The sequence below is a fragment of the Hemicordylus capensis genome, chromosome 7 (genome assembly GCF_027244095.1).
Source record: "Hemicordylus capensis ecotype Gifberg chromosome 7, rHemCap1.1.pri, whole genome shotgun sequence".
Taxonomy (NCBI): domain Eukaryota; kingdom Metazoa; phylum Chordata; class Lepidosauria; order Squamata; family Cordylidae; genus Hemicordylus; species Hemicordylus capensis.
Window position 1 is genome coordinate 20077494 of NC_069663.1, and position 20483 is coordinate 20097976.

Here is a 20483-nt window from a genome sequence, read left to right on the forward strand (position 1 = left end):
CCCTGCCACCAGAACAACATCCAGACTGCTCCCCAAGGCAGTGGCTGGCACCCCAGGATATGCACAGGTGCCTCAGAACAAGCAGGCACCGGTAATATGGCTTTCTCTTAACACATTTTTAATTTTCTCTCCCGCTTATAAACACATAGATAAGTCCCCCCACAAGAGAATCTCTCTCCCGGGGCAGCCCTTCCATGGGGCGAGGTGAGGTGGCCACCCTCAGGCAGCAATTTATTAGGTCACCAGTGGGCCCCCAAGGGAGGAGAGCTGGGAAGCATGACTTGTCCCCTTTGCTAAGCAGGGTCTGCCCTGGTTGCATCTGAAAGGGAGTCTTAAATGTGTGAGCAGTGTAATTTATTCTCCTCAGGGGGTTGAGCCACTCTGGGAAGTCAGAAGGTTCCAAGTTCCCTCGCTGGCATCTCCAAGATAGGGTTGAGAGAGACTCCTGCCTGCAACCTTGGAGAAGCCATTGCCAGTCTGTGAAGACAATATTGAGCTAGCTGGACCAATGATCCGGCTCGGTATAAGGCAGCATCCTATGTCCCCGAGATGTCCTTCTGCATCTCTCTCCTTGCTTTAAGATGGGGGGGGGGGAGTGTTCTCAGACACAAAGATGTTTTGAGCCACCCTTGAATCTCCCAGTTCCCTGCCTCACAAAAGACACAGCACAATGACCATACCAGAGCTCTCTTTTATTTCTACACTACAATTTAAGCTGTGATTGCTGAGGGATCCCTGCCTCTAGGGAGCAGCGGAGGAATTGTTCCACATGATATCCTGGCTGTTTCTCTCTGATGGGCCATCTGAAGGTCTTCTGAGTCTGAGGTGGTTTCATCTAAAATAGGAGGAAGAGGGAAGAGAGAAGGTTTTCATTGGAAAGAATATTTGATCAGATCAAGGCACCTCTAACTTGTGCTTACTCTTGTGTAACATCATTGCACAATTCTTGTGTTTGTGCAATTTGCATAACTTGTGTGCACACAATGTTACTGGGTTGATGTATCCTTGTGTGGTGTATCAGCCACTGAAATGAATGGGATTTAAGTTAGTGATGGCTAATTTGTTCCATTGGTTTTGGTGGTACATAGTTATGACTAACTAGTCTGGATCCTGCCCAGTGGGGGGGAAATGGTGCATGTCTGTTAAGAAAAAAATTAATGACATGGGATCTCTGCTTTCATAGGGTGACTAGGAACTGACTCTTAGGAAAAGCTGGTTGACTTCCAGCCTTCACCCTTTGAGTTTGTCATACTTACCAATCACACTCATCACTCTCTTCTATTGGTGGTAGTTCTTGCTCAGGAAATTTTGAGTTGTCTTCATTGACCAGTAGTCCACCATGCTCATTGTTTTCTGGTTTTTCTTCCTCAGGGACATATGTTTCAGGAACATTCTCATTGCCATTTGTGTCAACTTCTGCCTCAGAGTTGGCTTCATTGCCGTGGGTAGTTAGTTCCTCGTGTGGTTCCTCTTCCTCAGGTGCACTTGTTACAGGAACAATCTCATTAGCTTCTGTATGTGGGCCTTCTACCTCAGAGTTGGCTTTGTTGCCATGGGTGACATGTACTTCTTCCTCAGGTGCGCTCGTTACAGGAACAATCTCATTAGCTTCCGTATGTGGGCCTTCTACCTCAGAGTTGGCTTCATTGCCATGGATACCTTCCTTAGGGAGAAGCTCTTCAGGGACTCCAGTCACTTTGAAATCATCGACCTGGAACACCCAGCGTCCGGGGACATGGACATTGCTAGTTTTTGTAATGTTGATGATGGAAGGGGTGCGGGATCCTGGGATGCTGTAATAGTTTTTGTCATCCCCGGTGTTGAAGCCACACTGAAATAAACACAACGTAAACCACGTGTGCACAATATCCAAATGCTACGGCAACCCTTAAGACCGTTTGGGAACACCGCAGACATTTCCTACCAATCACCACCCAAGACTCATATCCCCACTTCCGGACAGAAGAGGAGTCCAAAGACAATAGAGAGGATTCCTGGCCCACCACAGGAGTCAAGGAGTGTCACAGCCACCCTGCTAGAAACTTCTGCAGAGGAAACCCTCTGAGGGACAGTGAGGCCTTCATGCTGTGGTCAATTCCACATCCATCCTCTTATTTTGATGACTCCTCCACAGTAGTGCCAGATTTAGACACAAGCTAAGTAAGCTACAGCTTAGGACCTCACTTTATGGTAAAGTGTGCCATCAAGTTGATTTTGACTCCTGGCCCCCACAGAACCCTGTAGTTGTTTTTGGTAGAATACAGGAGGGGTTTACCATTGCCATCTCCCATGCAGTATGAGATGATACCTTTCAGCATCTTCCTATATAGCTGCTGCTTGATATATTTATTTATTTATTTATTTTATTTATTTTTACATTTTTATACCGCCTTTCGTTAAAAGAAAACCCCAAGGCGGTTTATAGGTGTTTCCCATAGTCTGGGGAATATACCAGTGGGGATTCGAACTGGCAACCTCTGGCTTGCTAGTCAAGTCATTTCCCCGCTGCACCATTAGGTGACTGTCTCACTTTATGAGGCTACCCCAAATGACATAATGCCCCAGAGAAGCAGAAGATCTTTCTCAGATTCACATTTACTATGATTCAAATTTACCATATACGGTAATTATTCAATAAAATGAATAATGTCTGCAATTCCTACAAATTGTATACGAACAACCCTGCTGGATCAGTCCCAAGGCCTCTCCAGTCTAGCATCCTGTTTTACACAGGGGGCCACTAGATGCCTCTGAGAAGCCCACAGGCAAGAGGTGAGGGCATACCCCATCTCCTGCTATTGCTCCCCTGCAGCAGGTATTTAGAGGCATCCCACCTCTCTTCTTCAAACTGTTCTTTTACCTCATTTTAGCAAATACATTAATAAAGAACTAGCTGACCTGGCGCAGAGCATCTGTGCCCCTAGTCTCCCCCGCTTCAGCCCCATTTCATCCCCCCCCCCCACTAGCTCATTCTCCCTCCATGGCCAGCCAGCCTGGCCGCCATTTTCTCTGGTGGCTTGCCAGCCTCCACCATCATTTCCGCCCCCCTGGCTGGCCAGCACTACTGCCATTTTCTCCCTCGTCCCAGTGACTAATCAACAGCTGCTCGCGAACTCTCGCAAGAGCTGCCACGCATGGGATTAGCCAGGGGTACATCTTTGAGAAATAAATAGATAGATTCTATTACCTATCTTTAACTTCTTTAACTTCTTAGATGTGTAATCCACACAAATGACTTTTTTCTGTAGGACCTCACCTACTAATATTATATACGACGAATACTTATATATTGCTTTTCAACCAAAGTTCCCCAAGCGGTTTCCATAGATATAAATGAGATGGTCCCCTGTCCCCAAAGGGCTCACAGTCTAAAAAGGAAACATAGGATAGACACCAGCAACAACCACTGGAGAGATGCTGTGCTGAGGACAGATAGGGCCAGTTACTCTCCCGCTGCTCAATAAAGAGAATCACCACTTTTAAAAGGTGCCTCTTTGCTCAGTTAGCCAGGGAGAGATAAAGCATGACCCTTTTAACTGCCCTATCTTCCAGGGAGATGGGGCTTCACACACATGACTACAGTTATTTATAGACTGCTTTCCAACAAAACATTGAAAAAATAAGATAAATAATAAATAAGATGGCTCCCTGTCCCCAGAGGATGTTTCTTTTTCACAACCTAAAAAGAAACATAAGATAGACACCAGCAACAGCCACTGGAGGGATGCTGTGCTGGGGGTGGATGGGGCTAGTTGCTCTCCCCCTGCTAAATATATGAACGTCACCACTTTAAGAGCTGTCTCTTTACTCAGTTAGAAGAAGATACGACACATGCTTTGCTTAAGCCTCCAATTGGCTCCCAATCAGTGCTGGAGCAACATACATACCCACTCCCCTGCTGCTTCATTTGTCTGGTCTCTGGCCTAGTCTTGATCATTTGCAGCCTGACTCTGAACCTGGCCAAGCGGTGCATGGAGTGGACCTACCTGGGCCGGGATTCCCCCAATGCCTGTGCTGCGGTCTCCACCACTCGCTGCCCCAGTAGTCCACTGGATGTCTCCATAGTTGAGCATTGCAAAGGCAGTTTTGTTGTCAGTAGTCAAGATGGCCTGGAAGGTGTTTCGCTAGAACCATGATAACCAAAGGAAGTGAGGTCAAGATGGAGCTCCCATGTCCCATTTCTCTCCGTCTCTACCTGAGCTCTCTGCTATTATTATTAATTCCATGCTATTATTATTAATTCCATAAGAACAGCCCTGCTGGATCAGACCCAAGGTCCATCTAGTCCAGCATCCTGTTTCACACAGTGGCCCACCAGATGCCTCTGGGGAGCCCACAGGCAAGAGGTATGTGTATGCCCTCTCTCCTGCTGTGGCTCCCCTGCAACTGGTATTGAGAGGCACCTTGCCTCTGAGGCTGGAGGTGGCCCACAGCCAGTAGACTAGTAGCCACTGATAGACCTGTCCTCCATGAATCTGTCTAAGCCCCTTTTAAAGCTGTCCAAGCTGGTGGCCATCTCCACATCCCATGGCAAAGAATTCCATAGATTTATTATGCGCTGTGTGAAAAAGTACTTCCTCTTGTCGGTCCTAAATTCCCCAACCTTCAGTTTCATGGGGTGACCCCTGGTTGTGAGAGAGGGAGAAAAATTTCTCTCTGTCCACCCTCTCCACAAATTAATTAATTTGTATACTGCCCACTACTGAAGTCTCTAGGCAGTTTACAGCATAAAGCAAACCAAGAATGAAACAAACTAAGAATGTAACTGTTAAAGCATAAAACCAGATTAAAATATCCATAGAAACACCAACTAACTAAAAAGCTTGATTGAAGCTTTAATTATCTTTAATAAGATAGTTCTTAGCTTGAATAAGATATTTAATTATCTTCCGCCCTTCCTCCAGAGAGCTCAGGGTGATTTATGCGGTTCTTTCCCTTCCCATTTTATCCGCACAACAACCCTGGGAGGTGGGTTAGGCTGAGAGAGAGAGAGAGACAGAGAGACAGAGAGAGACAGAGACAGAGAGAGACAGAGAGTGATTGACTCGAGGACACCCAGTGAGCTTGATAGCCGAGTACAGATTTGAACTCAGATCTCTGTAGTCTCACTTCCCAGTGTGAAGGGATAATGAAGCAGGGAGGGGAGACAAATGTCCCTGGGCCACAGAGGGTCTGGGTGCTACCAACGTGCCCCCTCACTCTCCCAGGGCACCCCCTTGTCCCCCCACACCATTATTCCTTCTCCCCACTGTGATCCCTCCTACCACGGAGGCTGGGCTCATTAATCTACCCTGGCCATGCCCCTTCCCCCTGCATTTGTGTGCTGTCATGGGGGTAGCATGAGACATGACCGGCATGCGGTAGCATGTTTGGCAGCGGTGGCCTTGGCAGCCTGCCCTGCAGCCATTGGCAACCCTTCTTCTCTCCTGCCTTGTCCAACACACTAACCACTACACCACAATAGCCCTCCACCTTTAACAATGGAGACCAGTAATTATACAGTGGACCATTGGTGTGTGAACTGGCCAATAGTGTTCCCTGTAAGAGGGGTGCCCAGATGTTGATGACTTTGATTGATTGATTAAGTGCCGTCAAGTCAATGTCAACTCTTAGTGACCACATTGGCCTTCAAGGTCCCTCAGTTGTGCCTTCTTTGGTGCATTTGTTGATGACTACAACTCCCATAATCCCCTGCCAAAGGCCTCTGCAGCTGTAGATGCTAAGAGTTGTAGTCAACAACATCTGGGAACCCCTGTCAACAGGGAAGCCTGCTGGCCAGTATTTAGCAATGAGATTCTGATACACCATTAGAGTTCCCATATACTTCCCAGGATTATGAGTTATTCAGCAGTGACAGCTGCCTCTATGATGTAGAGCAGTGGTTCCCAACCAGGGTTCCTCCAGATGTTGCTGAACTACAACTCCCAGCATCCCCAGCCATAATAAATTGTAGCTGGGGATGCTGGGAGTTGTGATTCAGCAACGTCTGGAGGCACTCCCTGGTTGGGAACCACTGATGTAGAGGGTGCAGCACTTGAAAATCTGGCTTGACCAAGGCAAGTTCTTGTTAACAATCTGGCTACCTCATTCTGGACCAGCTCCTAAACATTTTTTAAAAGGCAATGTCAGCCATAATGAAATAATCCAATCTGGAGGCCACCAAATGCATGGCACTGTAGCTGCAAGGTCCCTGTCAAGAGGGGACACAGCTGGTTATCTGTTGAAGCTGAAAACATACAACCACTTCTAATGCCTAAACAGGCTTTCTTTAGACTGTGAGAGACTTACCTTCTCGGAGATGGATCCGAAATAGGCCACATGGTCCCAAGTGGCAACAAAGGCCCATTTGGCAGTGAAAGGGATCTCAGGGAAATATTCATTGATGTCCTGGGTGACGTTGTTCAGTAATTCTGTTTTATTTATCTCCCGATAAAGGATGTCACCTCCTAGAATATTGTTGACGTCCCCCCAGTAGGGGGTGATAAAGGCTTTTCCATTTGTCAGGGGGATGGCTTCGGGGGTGTACTCTGGGACAGGCACAGACATGGAAATCACACCGTTGTTGTTCACCTGTGATGGGGCAGAAAGCAACACTGCAAGCAGTGGGACACAGAAATATAGCAAGCTGCCTTCTACTGAGTCAGACCATTGGTCCATCTAGCTCAGTACTGTCTATACCAGGGATTCTCAGCATTGGGTCTCCAGATGTTATTAGTCTTCAACTCCCATAATCCTCAACCAAAGGCCACTGGGGCTAGGGATTATGGGAATTGAAGTCCAAGAGCATCTGGGGACCCAACGTTGAGAATCCCTGGTCTACACTGACTGGCAGCAGCTTCTCCATCGGTCTGAGCTAGTCTTGGGATATGCATCGTTCTTCTTGTTTTCAGCCTACATGTCCATCTATCTCTATGGCAAGTGGAGTCATACGTACATAAAGACTGTGGTAAGGCTTTTTGAAGAAAGTAAAAGTCATCGCAATGGGAATCTCTGGTGAAGTTCCATCATCATCCTTGGGATTTAGCCTGTCTCCCTCGGCTTCACCATAGGGATACAAAAGGTGTTCTGCAGAGAAGGTAGAGAAGATTTTTTAGAACAAAAGTACCTCAGTTCTGGCAAAAACACATGAAAAAGGGAATGCCATTATGTGGCACCATGGAAGATCATGAGATGATGTAAAATTCAGCACTCCCAGATTTTATGGCTGGAAGGAATGCTACATTTTATCTACTGTATCTTTCCAAATGGAAGAATCTGAATTTAGATGCCCCCTTACAAACAGAGGTTAAATGTATTTACCCAGAAGGATCCTTCTCCCCCATTTCTAACAGCAAAGAACTGGGAGAAAACCGAAGCCTTGGATTCAGAGACATACAGTATTTTTTGGACCTATGTATGCAATGGCAGGGCAGGAGCACTGCATTATGGGTAAAGGAAGATGGCAGCCACCAGCATGGCTGCTAAAGACCACTCTGAGCTACCATTGCCAGTAAGGCAAGGCTCCACAAGGATTTGGGGGGAGCTTACCATGATGGTAAAACCAACACATTAAAGGACTTTTTAGAAGCTGTGCTGGTGACCACCAGCTTTATTCACCAGGCCTCAGGGATCAGCCATTGGCCCTTTGATGACCCTGGGTCCATGGCCAGTGTCCATATTAGTCTACCCCTGACATCAGCCCCATTTATCATGTCCAGTATTCTCAGCAATGATGTGCATGTTTATCCAGGTTGTAGAAAGGGTTTGCTACAAGTCCATTATTACATGCATAATGTAGATGCCAAGAAAGACCTCTCCTGTGGAGAAACCCCGCCCACCCACACCCATGTGCACACCAGATTTTACCATTGCTTTGATCTGCTTGAGGCACTGGAGAGGTCAGAGCTGAACCTGTAGCAGAGAGAAGAAACACAAATGTGAATCTTATGCCTGATGGATATCCTATTTTGGAACTGGCTAGGTAGTTATTTGGGAACTGGCTAAGTATTTTGGAACTGGCTAGGTACTGTGGATGCAGGATGAAGACAATTCCACACCCTTGATTCAGGACATCTACAGTGTTGATGGGTCAAAGCATGCTCCCATTGTATCCAAAAGCTCCAAAGTCCTCCCTTAATGGCATTGCTGTGACAGCTCAGGTATCAGTGTATACAAGTAACCGCATGCAAAGGGCTTTTCCAGATGGTGATATACTCCAACTTCAGTGTAAATTAGGATGATAAATAAAATGATAAATCCACATGACACAAAATAATCTCATGTAATATACTGAGCACCATCTGCTGACAATGTGTGGCATTTGTGAATAAACTATGCTTCCTCCCCAATTAGAATAAAAGTTTGTCCACAGACTGCCAACAGATGGCGCTCAGCATATTACACAACGTCCTCATATATTGTGTGGATTTCTTGTTTTATTTCTTGTGATAATTTATGCTGAAGACTCTTCAGCATCTGGAACAGCCTAAATTCTGAGCACATCCAGGTAAAATAAAACTCTATAACTCCCTTAAAGAGAGAAGGGGAAAATTTGAGCAAAAAGTTGGGGAAAGGGAGAGGGAAGCTGTTTTCCATGAAAGTTGGAATGAGTAGAAACATCTGGAGGAAGCTCAATGGTGTGGGGAACTCCATGATGTGGGAAACAGCAAGTATCAAAGGGGAAAATAGTGCTGTGAATTGGGATTGTTAGCTGGCTAACAAACTCTTTTGTAAACAAGATTAATTTGAGGGCTCTTAAGTGGTTTATCAACAGCTCTGCTATCACCTTCCAAAGGGAGATTCTATTAGACATTTGGTAAGGGCCACACACCCCAGCCTGTCAGATAGGGCCCTACCTATCCCAAATTCCACCTCCACCTTCCCTACAAGGGGTGTTTGTTTTTGATCCCTGCAAGAGAAAAGAGCAGGCAAGAAGTTCTGAGACAGAGACACAGAGAGATGATGGGTGATGGTGGATAAGCCAAGCAGAAGGCTGAAGCATCTCAGGAATCAGAGTCTGGGATCTCTCATGTAACCTGTTGCTATGCTTTTTGAAGTGCTCTGCTTTCCAGCATCTAATGCTCAACCTTCTTCCTTGGAAATTATTCCTGGATCCCTGGAAATTATCTAATGTAACTAATCCAACATTACAAAGACACCATAAAACTCCCATAATCTCTCCTCCAAGGTAAACCAGAATCCAAATAGCACCACACCCCTGGAACTGCCCACCACTTAACAGAGAGGAGCTGAGAGAGTAATAATGTTTGCATGGTCCATTTTTAGACTTGCAACTTGGGTGAGTACATGGAGCACAAATAGCTTAAAAAGAGTGGAGAGGAGACTCCAGATTCCAGCACATTAAAAGAAGTCCACTTTCCTGGTTAGTCACCTGATTGTCAAGCTTTAAATGTAAATCTTTAAATGCCAGTCAACTGATTGTCACTTTTAAATGTAATGAAGCTTGCCCAACCCTTTGAGGTCTCTTAGTGAACGAAAGCCTGATTGTCAAGCTTGAAATTGTCAGCTTGAAATTTACTGTGTCGACTCAACATGCGGCAGCTGTGAAAAAGGCCAATTCCATGCTTGGGATCATTAGGAAAGGGATTGAAAATAAAATGGCTAATATTATAATACCCTTATACAAAACTATGGTGCGGCCACATCAGTAATACTGTGTACAGTTCTGGCCACCACATCTAAAGAAGGACATTGTAGAAATTGAAAAGGTGCAGAAGAGGACAACCAAGATGATCAGGGGCCTAGAGCACCTTCCTTATGAGGCAAGGCTACAACACCTGGCACTATTTAGTGTAGAACAAATACGACCGTGGGGAGACATGACAGAGGTCTATAAAATCATGCATGGTGTAGACAAAGTGGATAGAGAGAAATTCTTCTCCCTCGCACATAACATTAGAACCAGGGGTCATCCCATGAAATTGATTGCCAGGAAATCCAGGACCAACGAACGGAAGTACTTTTTCACACAGCAGATAATCCACTTGTGGAATTCTCTGCCACAAGATGTGGAGACAGCCAACAACCTGGATGGCTTTAAGAAGGGTTTGGATAACTTCATGGAGGAGAGGTCTATCAACGGCTACTAGTCAGAGGGCTATAGGCCACCGCCAGCCTCAAAGGCAGGATGCCTGTGAGTACCAGTTGCAGGGGAGTAACAGCAGGAGGGAGGGCATGCCCTCAACTCCTGCCTGCAGGCTTCCAGCGGCATCTGGTGGGTCATTGTTTTGAATGGGGACACTGAGAATTTGTCATGATTGAAGGTCTGTGGACCATTCATACACTTTTCATTTGGCTGATGTTGATTGCCAGTCACTCTTCCAGAATTCCTTGTGACATTGTCAGGACAACTAAACTGGTCTACATTTGTTGTGGATATTTGGTATGTATTTGTGAATAACCTCTTGCCTGTGGGCTCCCCAGAGGCATCTGGTGGGCCAGTGTGTGAAACAGGATGCTGGACTAGATGGGCCTTGGGTCTGATCCAGCAGGGCTCTTCTTATGTACTGGTCTGTGTCCGTACCAATAAAGATTGATTGAAGCTTTAAATGTCAGTCACCTGATTGTCCCCTATGAATGTAATCAGCCCTTTGAGGTCTCTTAGTGACCTAGGAGGCCACTTGGTCCTATGGATTGGACCAGAACCCCATCCTGGCTACCTGGATGATGCCCCGGCCATTTTAACAAGGTTTGTAGCAGCTCACGTACATCAACACACCCCAGAATAATGCCCCATGAGCTTGAGATTCTCTCTCTCTCTCTTGTCCAAATGCCTGCTGCAGTTAAGAACCGAATCGCTCTCTTGGTTCAGCTTACCCAGCAGAAGTAGCAGGAAGGCAAATGAAATCTTCATATTGGCGTCTCCCTTCTCAAATAATAGCATTATGACCAACAGCATCCCAGGAAACGAGGAGGAGGAGAACAGATTCAATTAGAGTGTGACTATTAAACAGGAATGATGCTGTTTATCTAAATCAGCAGCCCCCCAAGTTTCTTTTAAGAGGGACAGAACAATTGATCCCCCCCTTTTTATTAGGAAGTTGGGACCCAAGTGCCAGTTGTACTCCCCACCCCCCGCAGAAGCGGAGGCGGCCCTTTCATGAGGCAAGGAGAGGCACTTGCCTCGGGTGGCAGATTTTTGGAGAGTCGGGAGGGCGTTGGGGTTGCTCTTTGGGACTGATCTGACCCTCGCAAGCATTGAAAGCTCTCCTCTTTGCAAAGCTTGCAAGAAGCACAAGGAGGGAAGAGGAGGCTGCTGGCAACCTTCCCTCCTCCTTGCCCCCTATGCTTGCAGAGGTTGGTTCTGAACGGGAGACTGGCCCCCACCGGGAGCATAGGGCAAGGCAGCACTTTGTGCTGGGCTTCAGGCACTGCAAGAACTTGGGTTATTCCCGGGGCATCATTAGAGGCTGGACAAATGGGGCACGCCCCACCCGCTGGAATGGGTCAGAGCCGTGAATCTGACCAGCCACCTCCCTCCTCCATGACCTCTTCCAGAAAGGAAGCACAGCACTGGAGGCACCTGCACAGAGCAGGGGAGGTAACTCCTGGCTTTACCTAACTCTTTGCTGCTTCCGCCTTCATACCTGATGTATTCTAATATTATATATATTCTATGTGAAATGAGTTTCATTATCAAAAGGAGGGCTCTGGGCCAAGTCCCCATGGGTTTCGCAAGTCCTTAGCAACGCCCCTGCTCATCCCTACCCGGAAGATAAAGGAAAGGAAAGGTTGTGTCTTCGAGTCAGTGTTGATGCCTGGCGACCACAGAGCCCTGAGCTTCTCTTTGGTAGAATACAGGAGGGGTTTACCATTGCCTCCTCCCACGCAGTATGAGATGATGCCTTTCAGCACCTTCCTGTATCGCTGCTGCCCGATATAGGAGTTTCCCATATTCTGGGAAACACACCGGCGGGGATTCGACCCAACAGCCTCCTGCTCTCTAGGCAGGTTGCTTCCCCGCTCAGATAACCCCTTCTCAAAACCAAGAAACAGCAGTCAATTTGGACATGGATATGGATATGGATGTGAATATGGGCTGGATGTGAACACAGGAGCATAGGCACATAGGAAGCTGCCATATACTGAGTCAGACCATTGGTCTATCTAGCTCAGTATTGTCTTCACAGACTGGCAGCGGCTTCTCCAAGGTTGCAGGCAGGAACCTCTCTGTGCCCTATCTTGGAGATGCTGCCAGGGAGGGAACTTGGAACCTTCTGCTCTTCCCAGAGTGGCTCCATCCCCTGAGGGGAATATCTGACAGTGCTCACACTTCTAGTCTCCCATTCATATGCAACCAGGGTGGCCCCTGCTTAGCTAAGGGGCCAAGTCATGCTTGCTACCGCAAGACCAGCTTTCCTATATGGAGATATATATGGATATGGGCTGGATATGGGATTTGGATATGGATATGGGCAAAACTGTCCCCTTATCTTCCCCCATCTGCCTTTGCCCTCGGCTCACTCACCTTTTGACTGTTCTCGACTTTGGCGTCTCCAACGTCTCCAAGGATTGACTCCAACATCCTTGCTGAGCATCTGCTGCTTTTATATACAACCCCCCCACCCCCAGGCTTCCCACACCCAACCTGCCCTTGTAACAATTGCCCCTCCTCTCTCTCCCTCCCTCCCTCCCTCCACATTACAGAGTTGGCTTTATGCCGCAGGGGGATAGTTAACCCAATGGCAAGAAGGATATTTTAAATCCATCCTTAATCCATTGTATATATTTATTTCAGAAGGCACACAGTCCCTACTTGGAAGCTCAAGTTCAAAAAAGGGCAGAAGGAAGAGCAAATCCATTCTAATTCTAGAAGAAACTGGGATAGGAGCAAGAAGAAACCCTTGCAGGCAATTAGGTCAGTCTTGCAAGGTCTCCTGTAGCCACAAAATGGCAGGGGTGTGCAAGCTGGCTTGATTCGAGCTGTGGTTCGAATCAAACTGGCCCGGTTCAGGCAGTCCAAGGTCGAATCGCCCCGCCCCCAGTCCTACCCCCACGGATATTTGTAAAGGGGAATCCTTGAAGATACTCCTTTAAAAGTAAAGGGGGCATCCTTAATAATATGCTAAAGGCGCAGGGTGGGGTGGAGAGAGAAAGCGGCCTATCCTGTACTTTTAGAGGAGGCTGTGACAGAGGTGGAGGAGAAACATCGGAGGTGGCAGGGGTGTAGTGGTGCGTCCTCTTCAGCTCCCAACTGGCCTTCCCCATTTACCCCTCGGGTAAGTATGTAGTACACCGCTCTGGGCTCCTTGGAGGAAGAGTGAGATATAAAATGTACATAATCATTTATTTATTTTAAAAACTTATATACCCCCCCCCCAAACTTTCATCTCTGGGCAGTTAACATAAAACAATTAAAACACATATAAAAGTTATAACAAATCAACAGTTTGAAAACAACCATAAAATTAAAACATCTTTAAAAAGCTGAGAAAGCTTGGGTGAAAAGATAAGTTTTCAGATGTTTTTTTTAAAAAAATGCCAGAGATGGGGAGGATCGTATCTCCGCAGGGAGCCCATTCCACAATCTCAGGGCAGCGACCGAGAAGGCCCATCTCTGTGTAGCCACCAACTGAGTTCGCGGTAACTGGAGATGGACCTCCTCAGATGACCTCAATGGGAGGTGGGGCTCAGAATGAAGAAGACGCTCTCTTAGATACCCAGGGCCTGAGCTGTTTAGGGCTTTATAAGTTATAACTAGCACTTTGCCTTTTGCCCGGAAGCCTGTAAGGTGTGGGGGCAGCAAATGCACCAGCTCTGATTATTTTAATGTGGACGTCGTCTGGCCTAAGACATCCCGCTGCATGTACTACGAAGACAGACTGCTCCCTCCTCCCGCTCCTGCCCCAGGACATCGCTGCATCCCCGCCCTCTTGAATCAATATTAGCTATCCACACTACATTCCTCTGGCAGAGGCCTGAGAGCGAGGGCCAAACAGAGGAAGTCCAGTGACCTGCAGTTTCTTCCCGTTGCATGTTTGTTTGACAGCTGGGGATGGCTCCAAACTCAAGCAGAAGTGCTGCTATGGAATCCAGGGAGGAGAGCTGGCCATGTGGTAAAAGTTAAGTGAAGTGTGCCATCGAGTCGGAGTCGACTCGTGGCGACCACAGAGCCCTGTGGTTGTCTTTGGTTGAATCAGAGGTGTACCTAGGTGATTTTGGAGCCCAGGCGTCAAGACCTTTGGAGCCCCACCCCCACATTCCTGGAAATTAAGCATCATCATGCTCCATAGGGCAACCACACCACCTGGGATGGACTAAAGATGATTTGCAGAGGACCAGGGGCTGTGGAGGTCCTGGACTTTGGCCCTGAAGTCCAGGGGTAAGAGCATCTCTGGGTAGAATACAGGAGGGGTTTACCATTGCCATCTCCCGCACAGTATGAGATGATGCCTTTCAGCATCTTCCTATATCACTGCTGCCTGATATAGGTGTTTCCCATAGTCTGGGGAACATACCAGAGGGGATTTGAACTATGGTAGCAAGCATGAATTGTGCCCTCTCCTAAGAAGAGTCTGCCCTGGTTGCATTTGAATGGGAGACTACATGTGTGAGCACTGTAAGATGTTCCCCTTAGGGGATGGGGCTGCTCTGCAGGCTTGCATGAAGACCACCTGCAGGCTTGCATGAAGCAGGTTCCAAGTTCCCTCCCTGGCAGTATCTCCAAGACAGGGCTGAGAGAGATTCCTGCCTGCAACCTGGGAGAAGCCACTGCCAGTCAGGGTAGGCAATACTGAGCTAGATGGGCCAAGGGTCTGACTTGGTAAAAGGCAGCTTAGGAATGTAAGAAGCGGCCATAGGTCCATCTGGCTAGTATTATCTACACAGACTTCCCAGAGCACCTCCATCCCCCAAGGGGAATATCTTACAGTGCTCACACATCTTGTCTCCCATTCATCTGCAACCAGGGTAGACCCTGCCTAGCTAAGGGGACAAGTCATACTTGCTACTGCAAGACCAGCTCTCCTTCTCTCCTCTTAGAGTGTATGATTGTTGAACACCACAAGGTCATTCACGCAATCAAAAACTGTGTTCTACCCAGGTTTGAGAGCTGTGTCTGCTCCCAATTTTTGGTTGTGTGGAAGCATGTTGGGAACCTCCTCCCTTGCTTCCACACAATCACTTCTACCCAGGTTTTCCTCCTACCTTGCTTCCACACAACTGAAAATTGGGAGCACACACAGCTCCCAAGCCCAGGGTAGAACACAGTTTTTGATTGTGTGAATGACCGCATAGAGTAAACATGCCTACCTACAGGACTTACCTGTTCAGTCTGGGTTGTGTGATAATACATCTCCTGGGTGATTTGCAAATCTCTCTCTCTCTCTCTCGTTCTCATTCTCTCTCTCTCTCTCTCTCTCTCTCTCTCTCTCTCTCTCTCTCTCTCATTCTCTCTCTCTCTCTCTATACACACACACACACACACACACACACAGAGTATACAAACACACACACACACACACACACACACACACACACACCAACCACCCTGAGCCTTTTGGAAGGGCAGTATAAATTTTTTTATAATTAATAAATAAATAATAAATAAATAAATATTGAGCCTCCAGCTGCAATTTAGACCAAAAGCCTGCACTAATGCATGATGATGATACAACCCCTGAAAGAACCTGGGAATTCCTTTTTAAATATGTTTTATTGTTTTATCAGAAATACAAACAAGAGATATAAGAAAACAGGAAAAAAATAAAATAATCAAACAAAGCAAATGCAATGATTCTCATGACAATGTGTATATATCAACCTGAATTCCTTCAATCAACTTCTCTCTCCCCTGCTACTCTGAAAAATATATAACTGCAAAAGTAAAAAAAAAAAATTAACAATAACAATAACAAAATTGATGCTCCTACTACCGATACACAACAGTCTGCCTTACATTTCTCTACAAAGAAAAACCAAATCTCAGATGAGATACCAAAGCCTGCGATATGCTATATTGAATAAATGGTTCCCATGTCTGAAAGAAAAAAATCTTCAGATTTATTTTTAGTATATGCAGTAATTTTCACCATTGATGCATAATCCCAAAGTTTGAGTTGCCAATCATCTGATACAAACCTGGGAATTCCCATTAAGAAAGCAAGAGGCTGTTGAGACCAGGGACAGGGTACAGTGGGAAAAGTGGATGTGGATTAGCCATGAATCCTCAGTTGCTTACTTCTGCCCAGAAAGAAGATCAGCCAGGATTAAGTGAGCATACAGGGGCTGGTCTCTGTATGTTTTGGCCATTCTGCTCACCTGGTACTCCAAAATGTTTGCCAATGTGGCAGGCTGGATTTGCAAACAGGATCCTGCCACACCCCTGGGATTTGCTGTCACATGAACGCTTCTAATGACTCAGATCTCTGCCTCGGAATCAAGAATCCATAGCTAAACAGAACCAACTTTTTATATAGAATTCAGGAAAACAAATTTTCAGTGGCTCAGCCAATTTCCTATCAAGCCAGGCATAGCAGTTCCTCATTAGTTTATAGAGGACTGGGGTTCGATTTCCTCATGGGAAGCCAGTGTGGTGTAGTGGTTAGTGTGTTAGACTAGGACCAGGGAGGCCCGAGTGCAAAATCCTGATACAGCCATGAAACTCACTCTGGGCCAATAACATGTCTCTCAGCTTAACTTACTCACAAGGTTGCTGTGAGGATAAAGATAACCATGTACTCTGCTCTGGGCTCTTTGGAGGACGAGCAGGATCTAAATGTAGTAGAATACATACACAAACAAGCACACTAGCTCACCAGGAGACAGATTCTTCAATCACAGCTATTTCTCCGACAGCAAAAGTTTGAAACATAGGAAGCTTCCTTATACTGGAGCCTCTTCGCACAATCAGTGAGAAGCACTCTGGGTAGGTCTGCGGGGGTTTTACCTACCTTCCCCGCAGACAATTGCATTGTCCTTCCTGGGCGGGCAGATCGCCCACCCAGACAAGCGGCAGCTGTCCTACGGGCTGCCTGTGCTTCACTCAGCCGCTCTGGGGGTTGGGCTCAGGGAAGGGCTGCCATGGGGTGCCCCCCTCCGAAGCCCCAATAATGCACTGCATGAGTGCATGATGCGTTACTGGGAGCCCCCCTCCCCCTAAGTGTGTCTGCCGCGGCTGCAAGCAGCCATGGCAGACACACAATCATTACAAGTTGTTCTAGTAAGAGCTAACCAGCCTACTTTCCAATCACTGTCTCTACAACTGGACTAAATTTGGTTCAAATCGAGGTTCACAAGTTAGATTTCATGCACCTCAAATGTTCATGCGTCCACCATCTTGGATCAGGGTGGATGACATTATTACAGACTATACCACTGTGGTGTCCCTGTGTGTCACTCACTACATCTGTATCAAATTTGGCTCAAATGGGTCAGACAGTCCTCAAGTTAGTGTATTTGCGCCTGAAAAGTTCACACATCACCATCTTGGATCAAGATGGATAATATCATCACAATCTACACTGTTGGGACATCTCTATGTAGCAAATTTGGTTCAAATCAGTTAGACTATCCTCAAGTTAGTGTACATGTGCCCCAAAAGTTCAAGTGTCTGCCATCTTGACTTGGGTTGGATGACATTGTCACATTCTGCGCCATTGAGGTGTCCCTATGTGTCCTTACAGCTGTAGCAAATTTGGTTCAAATCGGTTAAGCGGCTCACAAGTTAGCCCACTTTCACCTCAAATGTTTATGTGTCCACCATCTTTAATTGGGGTGGATGACATTGTCACAATCTACGCTGTTGAGGTGTCCCTATTTGTCCCTACAGCTGTAGCAAATTTGGTTCAAATCGGTTCAGTGTTTCACAAGTTAGCCCACTTGCGCCTCCATAGTTTATGCATCTGCCATCTTGAATTGGGGTGGATGGCATCATCAAATATTATGCAGTTGTAGTGTCCGTGTGTGTCAGTCACTGCAGCTGTACACAATTTGGTTTAAATCAGTTAGTCCACAAATTAGCCCACTTGCACCTCAGAGGTTCATGCTGCTGCCATCTTGAACTGGAGTGGATGACATCATCACACACCATGCCATTTGGGCATCCCTATGTGTCTCTAAAGCTGTAGTAAATTTGGTTCAAATTGGTTAAGCTGTTCACAAGTTAGCCCACTTCCGCCTCTAAAGTTTATGTGTCCACCATCTTGGATTGAGGTGGATGACATCATCACAAGTTAGCCCACTTGTACCTCAAATGTTTATGTGTCCGCCATCTTGAATTGGGTTGGATGACATTGTCACAATCTACGCCGTTGAGGCGTTGACATTGTCACAATCTACGCGTCCCTACAATTGTACCCGATTTGATTCATATTGGTCCAGGCGTTGCGAAGTTGATAGAGGAGGACACACGGACACACACACAGAATGCCGGGTGATCTCATAAGCCTACTGGAAAGTAGGCTAAAAATGAGGTTGAGGAAGTGCTAGGTTACTTAACCTCATTTAACGAAGAGGCTACATAGGCGGGTTTGCCACCGCATAGCCTCCAGGATCGGGTCCAATCCTGGTGGTTCACACGAGCGAGCAAAACCAGGCTGAGCTCCCTTAGCCTAGTTTTGTTCGCTCGTGTGAATAGCCTTACTGAGTCAGGCCATTGATCTGTCTAGCTCAGTAATGTCCAGGCCTGCTCAGCTTCGGCCCTCCTGCAGATGTTGGCCTACATCTCCCATAATCCCTAGCTAACGGCCACTGTGGCTGGGGATTATGGGAGTTGTAGTCCAAAAACAGCTGGAGGGGGGCTAAGTTGAGCAGGCCTAGGCACTGACCGGCAGCGGCCTCCATGCGTTCAGGTCAGTGTCTTTCCCAGTCTTATCTAGAGATGACAGGGATAGAATCTGGGACCTGCTGTGCACAAAGCAGATGCTCCACCACTGAGCGACGGCCCCATCCCATTCTTAACTGTTTTGCACCTACAGACCCCCCTCCCCCGAACTTCAAGTATTCCTAGATTTTCTAGGAAAGCAATGGATTTTTCTGGGGTTTGGGGTTTTTTTTGTGTGTGATCTGGACAGGGTCTGGAACCTACCTGAAAAAACAGCATATTTCTCTCTTTTATTCTTTTGTCTGGGAGTTTCATGTCAGTCAGTGAGGGAGTTCATGAGGGCTTGAAACTTGCAAGCTCATGGCCATCTTATCTGTCTGTGACTCAAGGCTTCCTAGCTCTATAAGATCTAATTCCCTATGCTTTTCAATAAGAGACTTTCCCCAAATTTTCCAGGAAAGTAATGCATTTTTTAATTTTTTTATTTTGGTATTCTAGGAGGAGCCTGGAACCTATCTGCGAAAATGGCATATTTCCCACATTTGTGGTTTGGTCTTAGAGTTTTATGTCAGTCAGTCAGACCCAAGCAGCTTTTTTTATTGTTTGTGTATGTGTGTGTGTAATCAAGCTGTTAATTTTTAAAGTGACACAGGACTCTTTGTTCTTTCAGGAATTTGAGTCACAGATGAAGAGCTCCGGTCAAAATACTTTTGGTTCCAGAGTTTTAAGTACTAGCTATTTTTTAATTGGTTTGTTGCTATGAGACATTTTGCAGCACCACCTATAAAATCCAGAGACAAAATAATTATTTGTGTATTTTTATCTTGTAATAGAATGGTGTTAAGTCAATTTCAGGTCTCTGTCGCTTGATTGATCCATTGGTATTGTTTGCAGATGATTCATTTCCACACATTTTTTTTACTACTTCCTTTAAATACTTTTGTGCCCAGACCCCAAGCCCAAAAAAGACACGGACACAAATTTCTTTGGGTAAAGGGCCACGACTTTATTTAACTAAAGTAAAGCGGACTGGCAAACCCATAGGTGATAAAACTCCCTAAATTCACAGTGCGGGTCTGCTAAGGTTGGGTTAGGATTCCAGCATCCTTTCCCAAACCTGTAAGGGCGACACACCTTGGCTCAGGCAAGAAACAGGTACAACCTACCTTCGCCTTCAAGGCCAACCCCCTCTCCTGAGAGGGCCTGAATACTTCTAGGTCTTCGCCAGTCCCGGACCGCGCAGCCCAAGGGCCAGTGAATTCCTGAAGCCGGTGTCATGGTGAATCAACCTCCCTGGGCTGCACAAACCACAAGGGAGTGATTGACCAATCGACCTGATAATTATTCAAAGGTGCTCACCAAAGCTTATTCCTGAAATTACCCCCAACCCGCACTGTTCCTGTTCAGTCGTGACCTGCCTAACTAAGCTATACACCTGACCACAGAACAGAGTAGGCGGAAAAAATCCCAACAGTGGCCAATGCATTGGGGGTAAAAAATTCCTACTCGGCCCCTAGGCGACCAGTCACTAGACCCGTTCTGCACCAGGGAATAGGAGGGTGGGGAAAGCCGGGCCCAAACTGAAGCTTCGGGGCGGGCGCCGCCGGAGGGCAGCGGAAGCCCCGCCCCTTTTCTTTGAAACAGCCAATGAGGCTGCTTTTTTGGACTGGCACAAATCGCCCTCCCCTCAGCATGAGGCCACGGGGAGGGGCATTCTCTACAT

The 20483-nt window shown here is 46.7% G+C and overlaps 1 protein-coding gene across 1 annotated transcript; it reads right to left on the minus strand.

The window, feature by feature from the left end:
- Nucleotides 1-1252: 1252 nt before the first annotated feature.
- LOC128332827 (alpha-tectorin-like) lies at nt 1253-12523 on the minus strand. Its single transcript, XM_053267587.1, has 8 exons — nt 12467-12523; nt 11186-11220; nt 8835-8887; nt 7846-7890; nt 6935-7065; nt 6289-6570; nt 3987-4124; nt 1253-1831 (listed from the first exon to the last, which is right to left on the minus strand). The coding sequence occupies exons 1-8, from the start codon at nt 12521-12523 to the stop codon at nt 1253-1255; spliced, it is 1320 nt and encodes a 439-aa protein (XP_053123562.1).
- Nucleotides 12524-20483: the final 7960 nt, after the last annotated feature.

Bases quoted from the DNA above. Each gene is read 5' to 3' on its own strand.
- LOC128332827 (XM_053267587.1), bottom strand. From the start codon at position 12,523: ATGTTGGAGTCAATCCTTGGAGACGTTGGAGACGCCAAAGTCGAGAAC. The intron at 8,888-11,185 runs GTCAGATCAGTC...TTTCTCTTGCAG, and splicing joins AGCTTTCAATGCTTGCGAGG to GGATCAAAAACAAACACCCC. The intron at 7,066-7,845 runs GTAAAATCTGGT...CCTTCTCTGCAG, and splicing joins TCAAGCAGATCAAAGCAATG to AACACCTTTTGTATCCCTAT.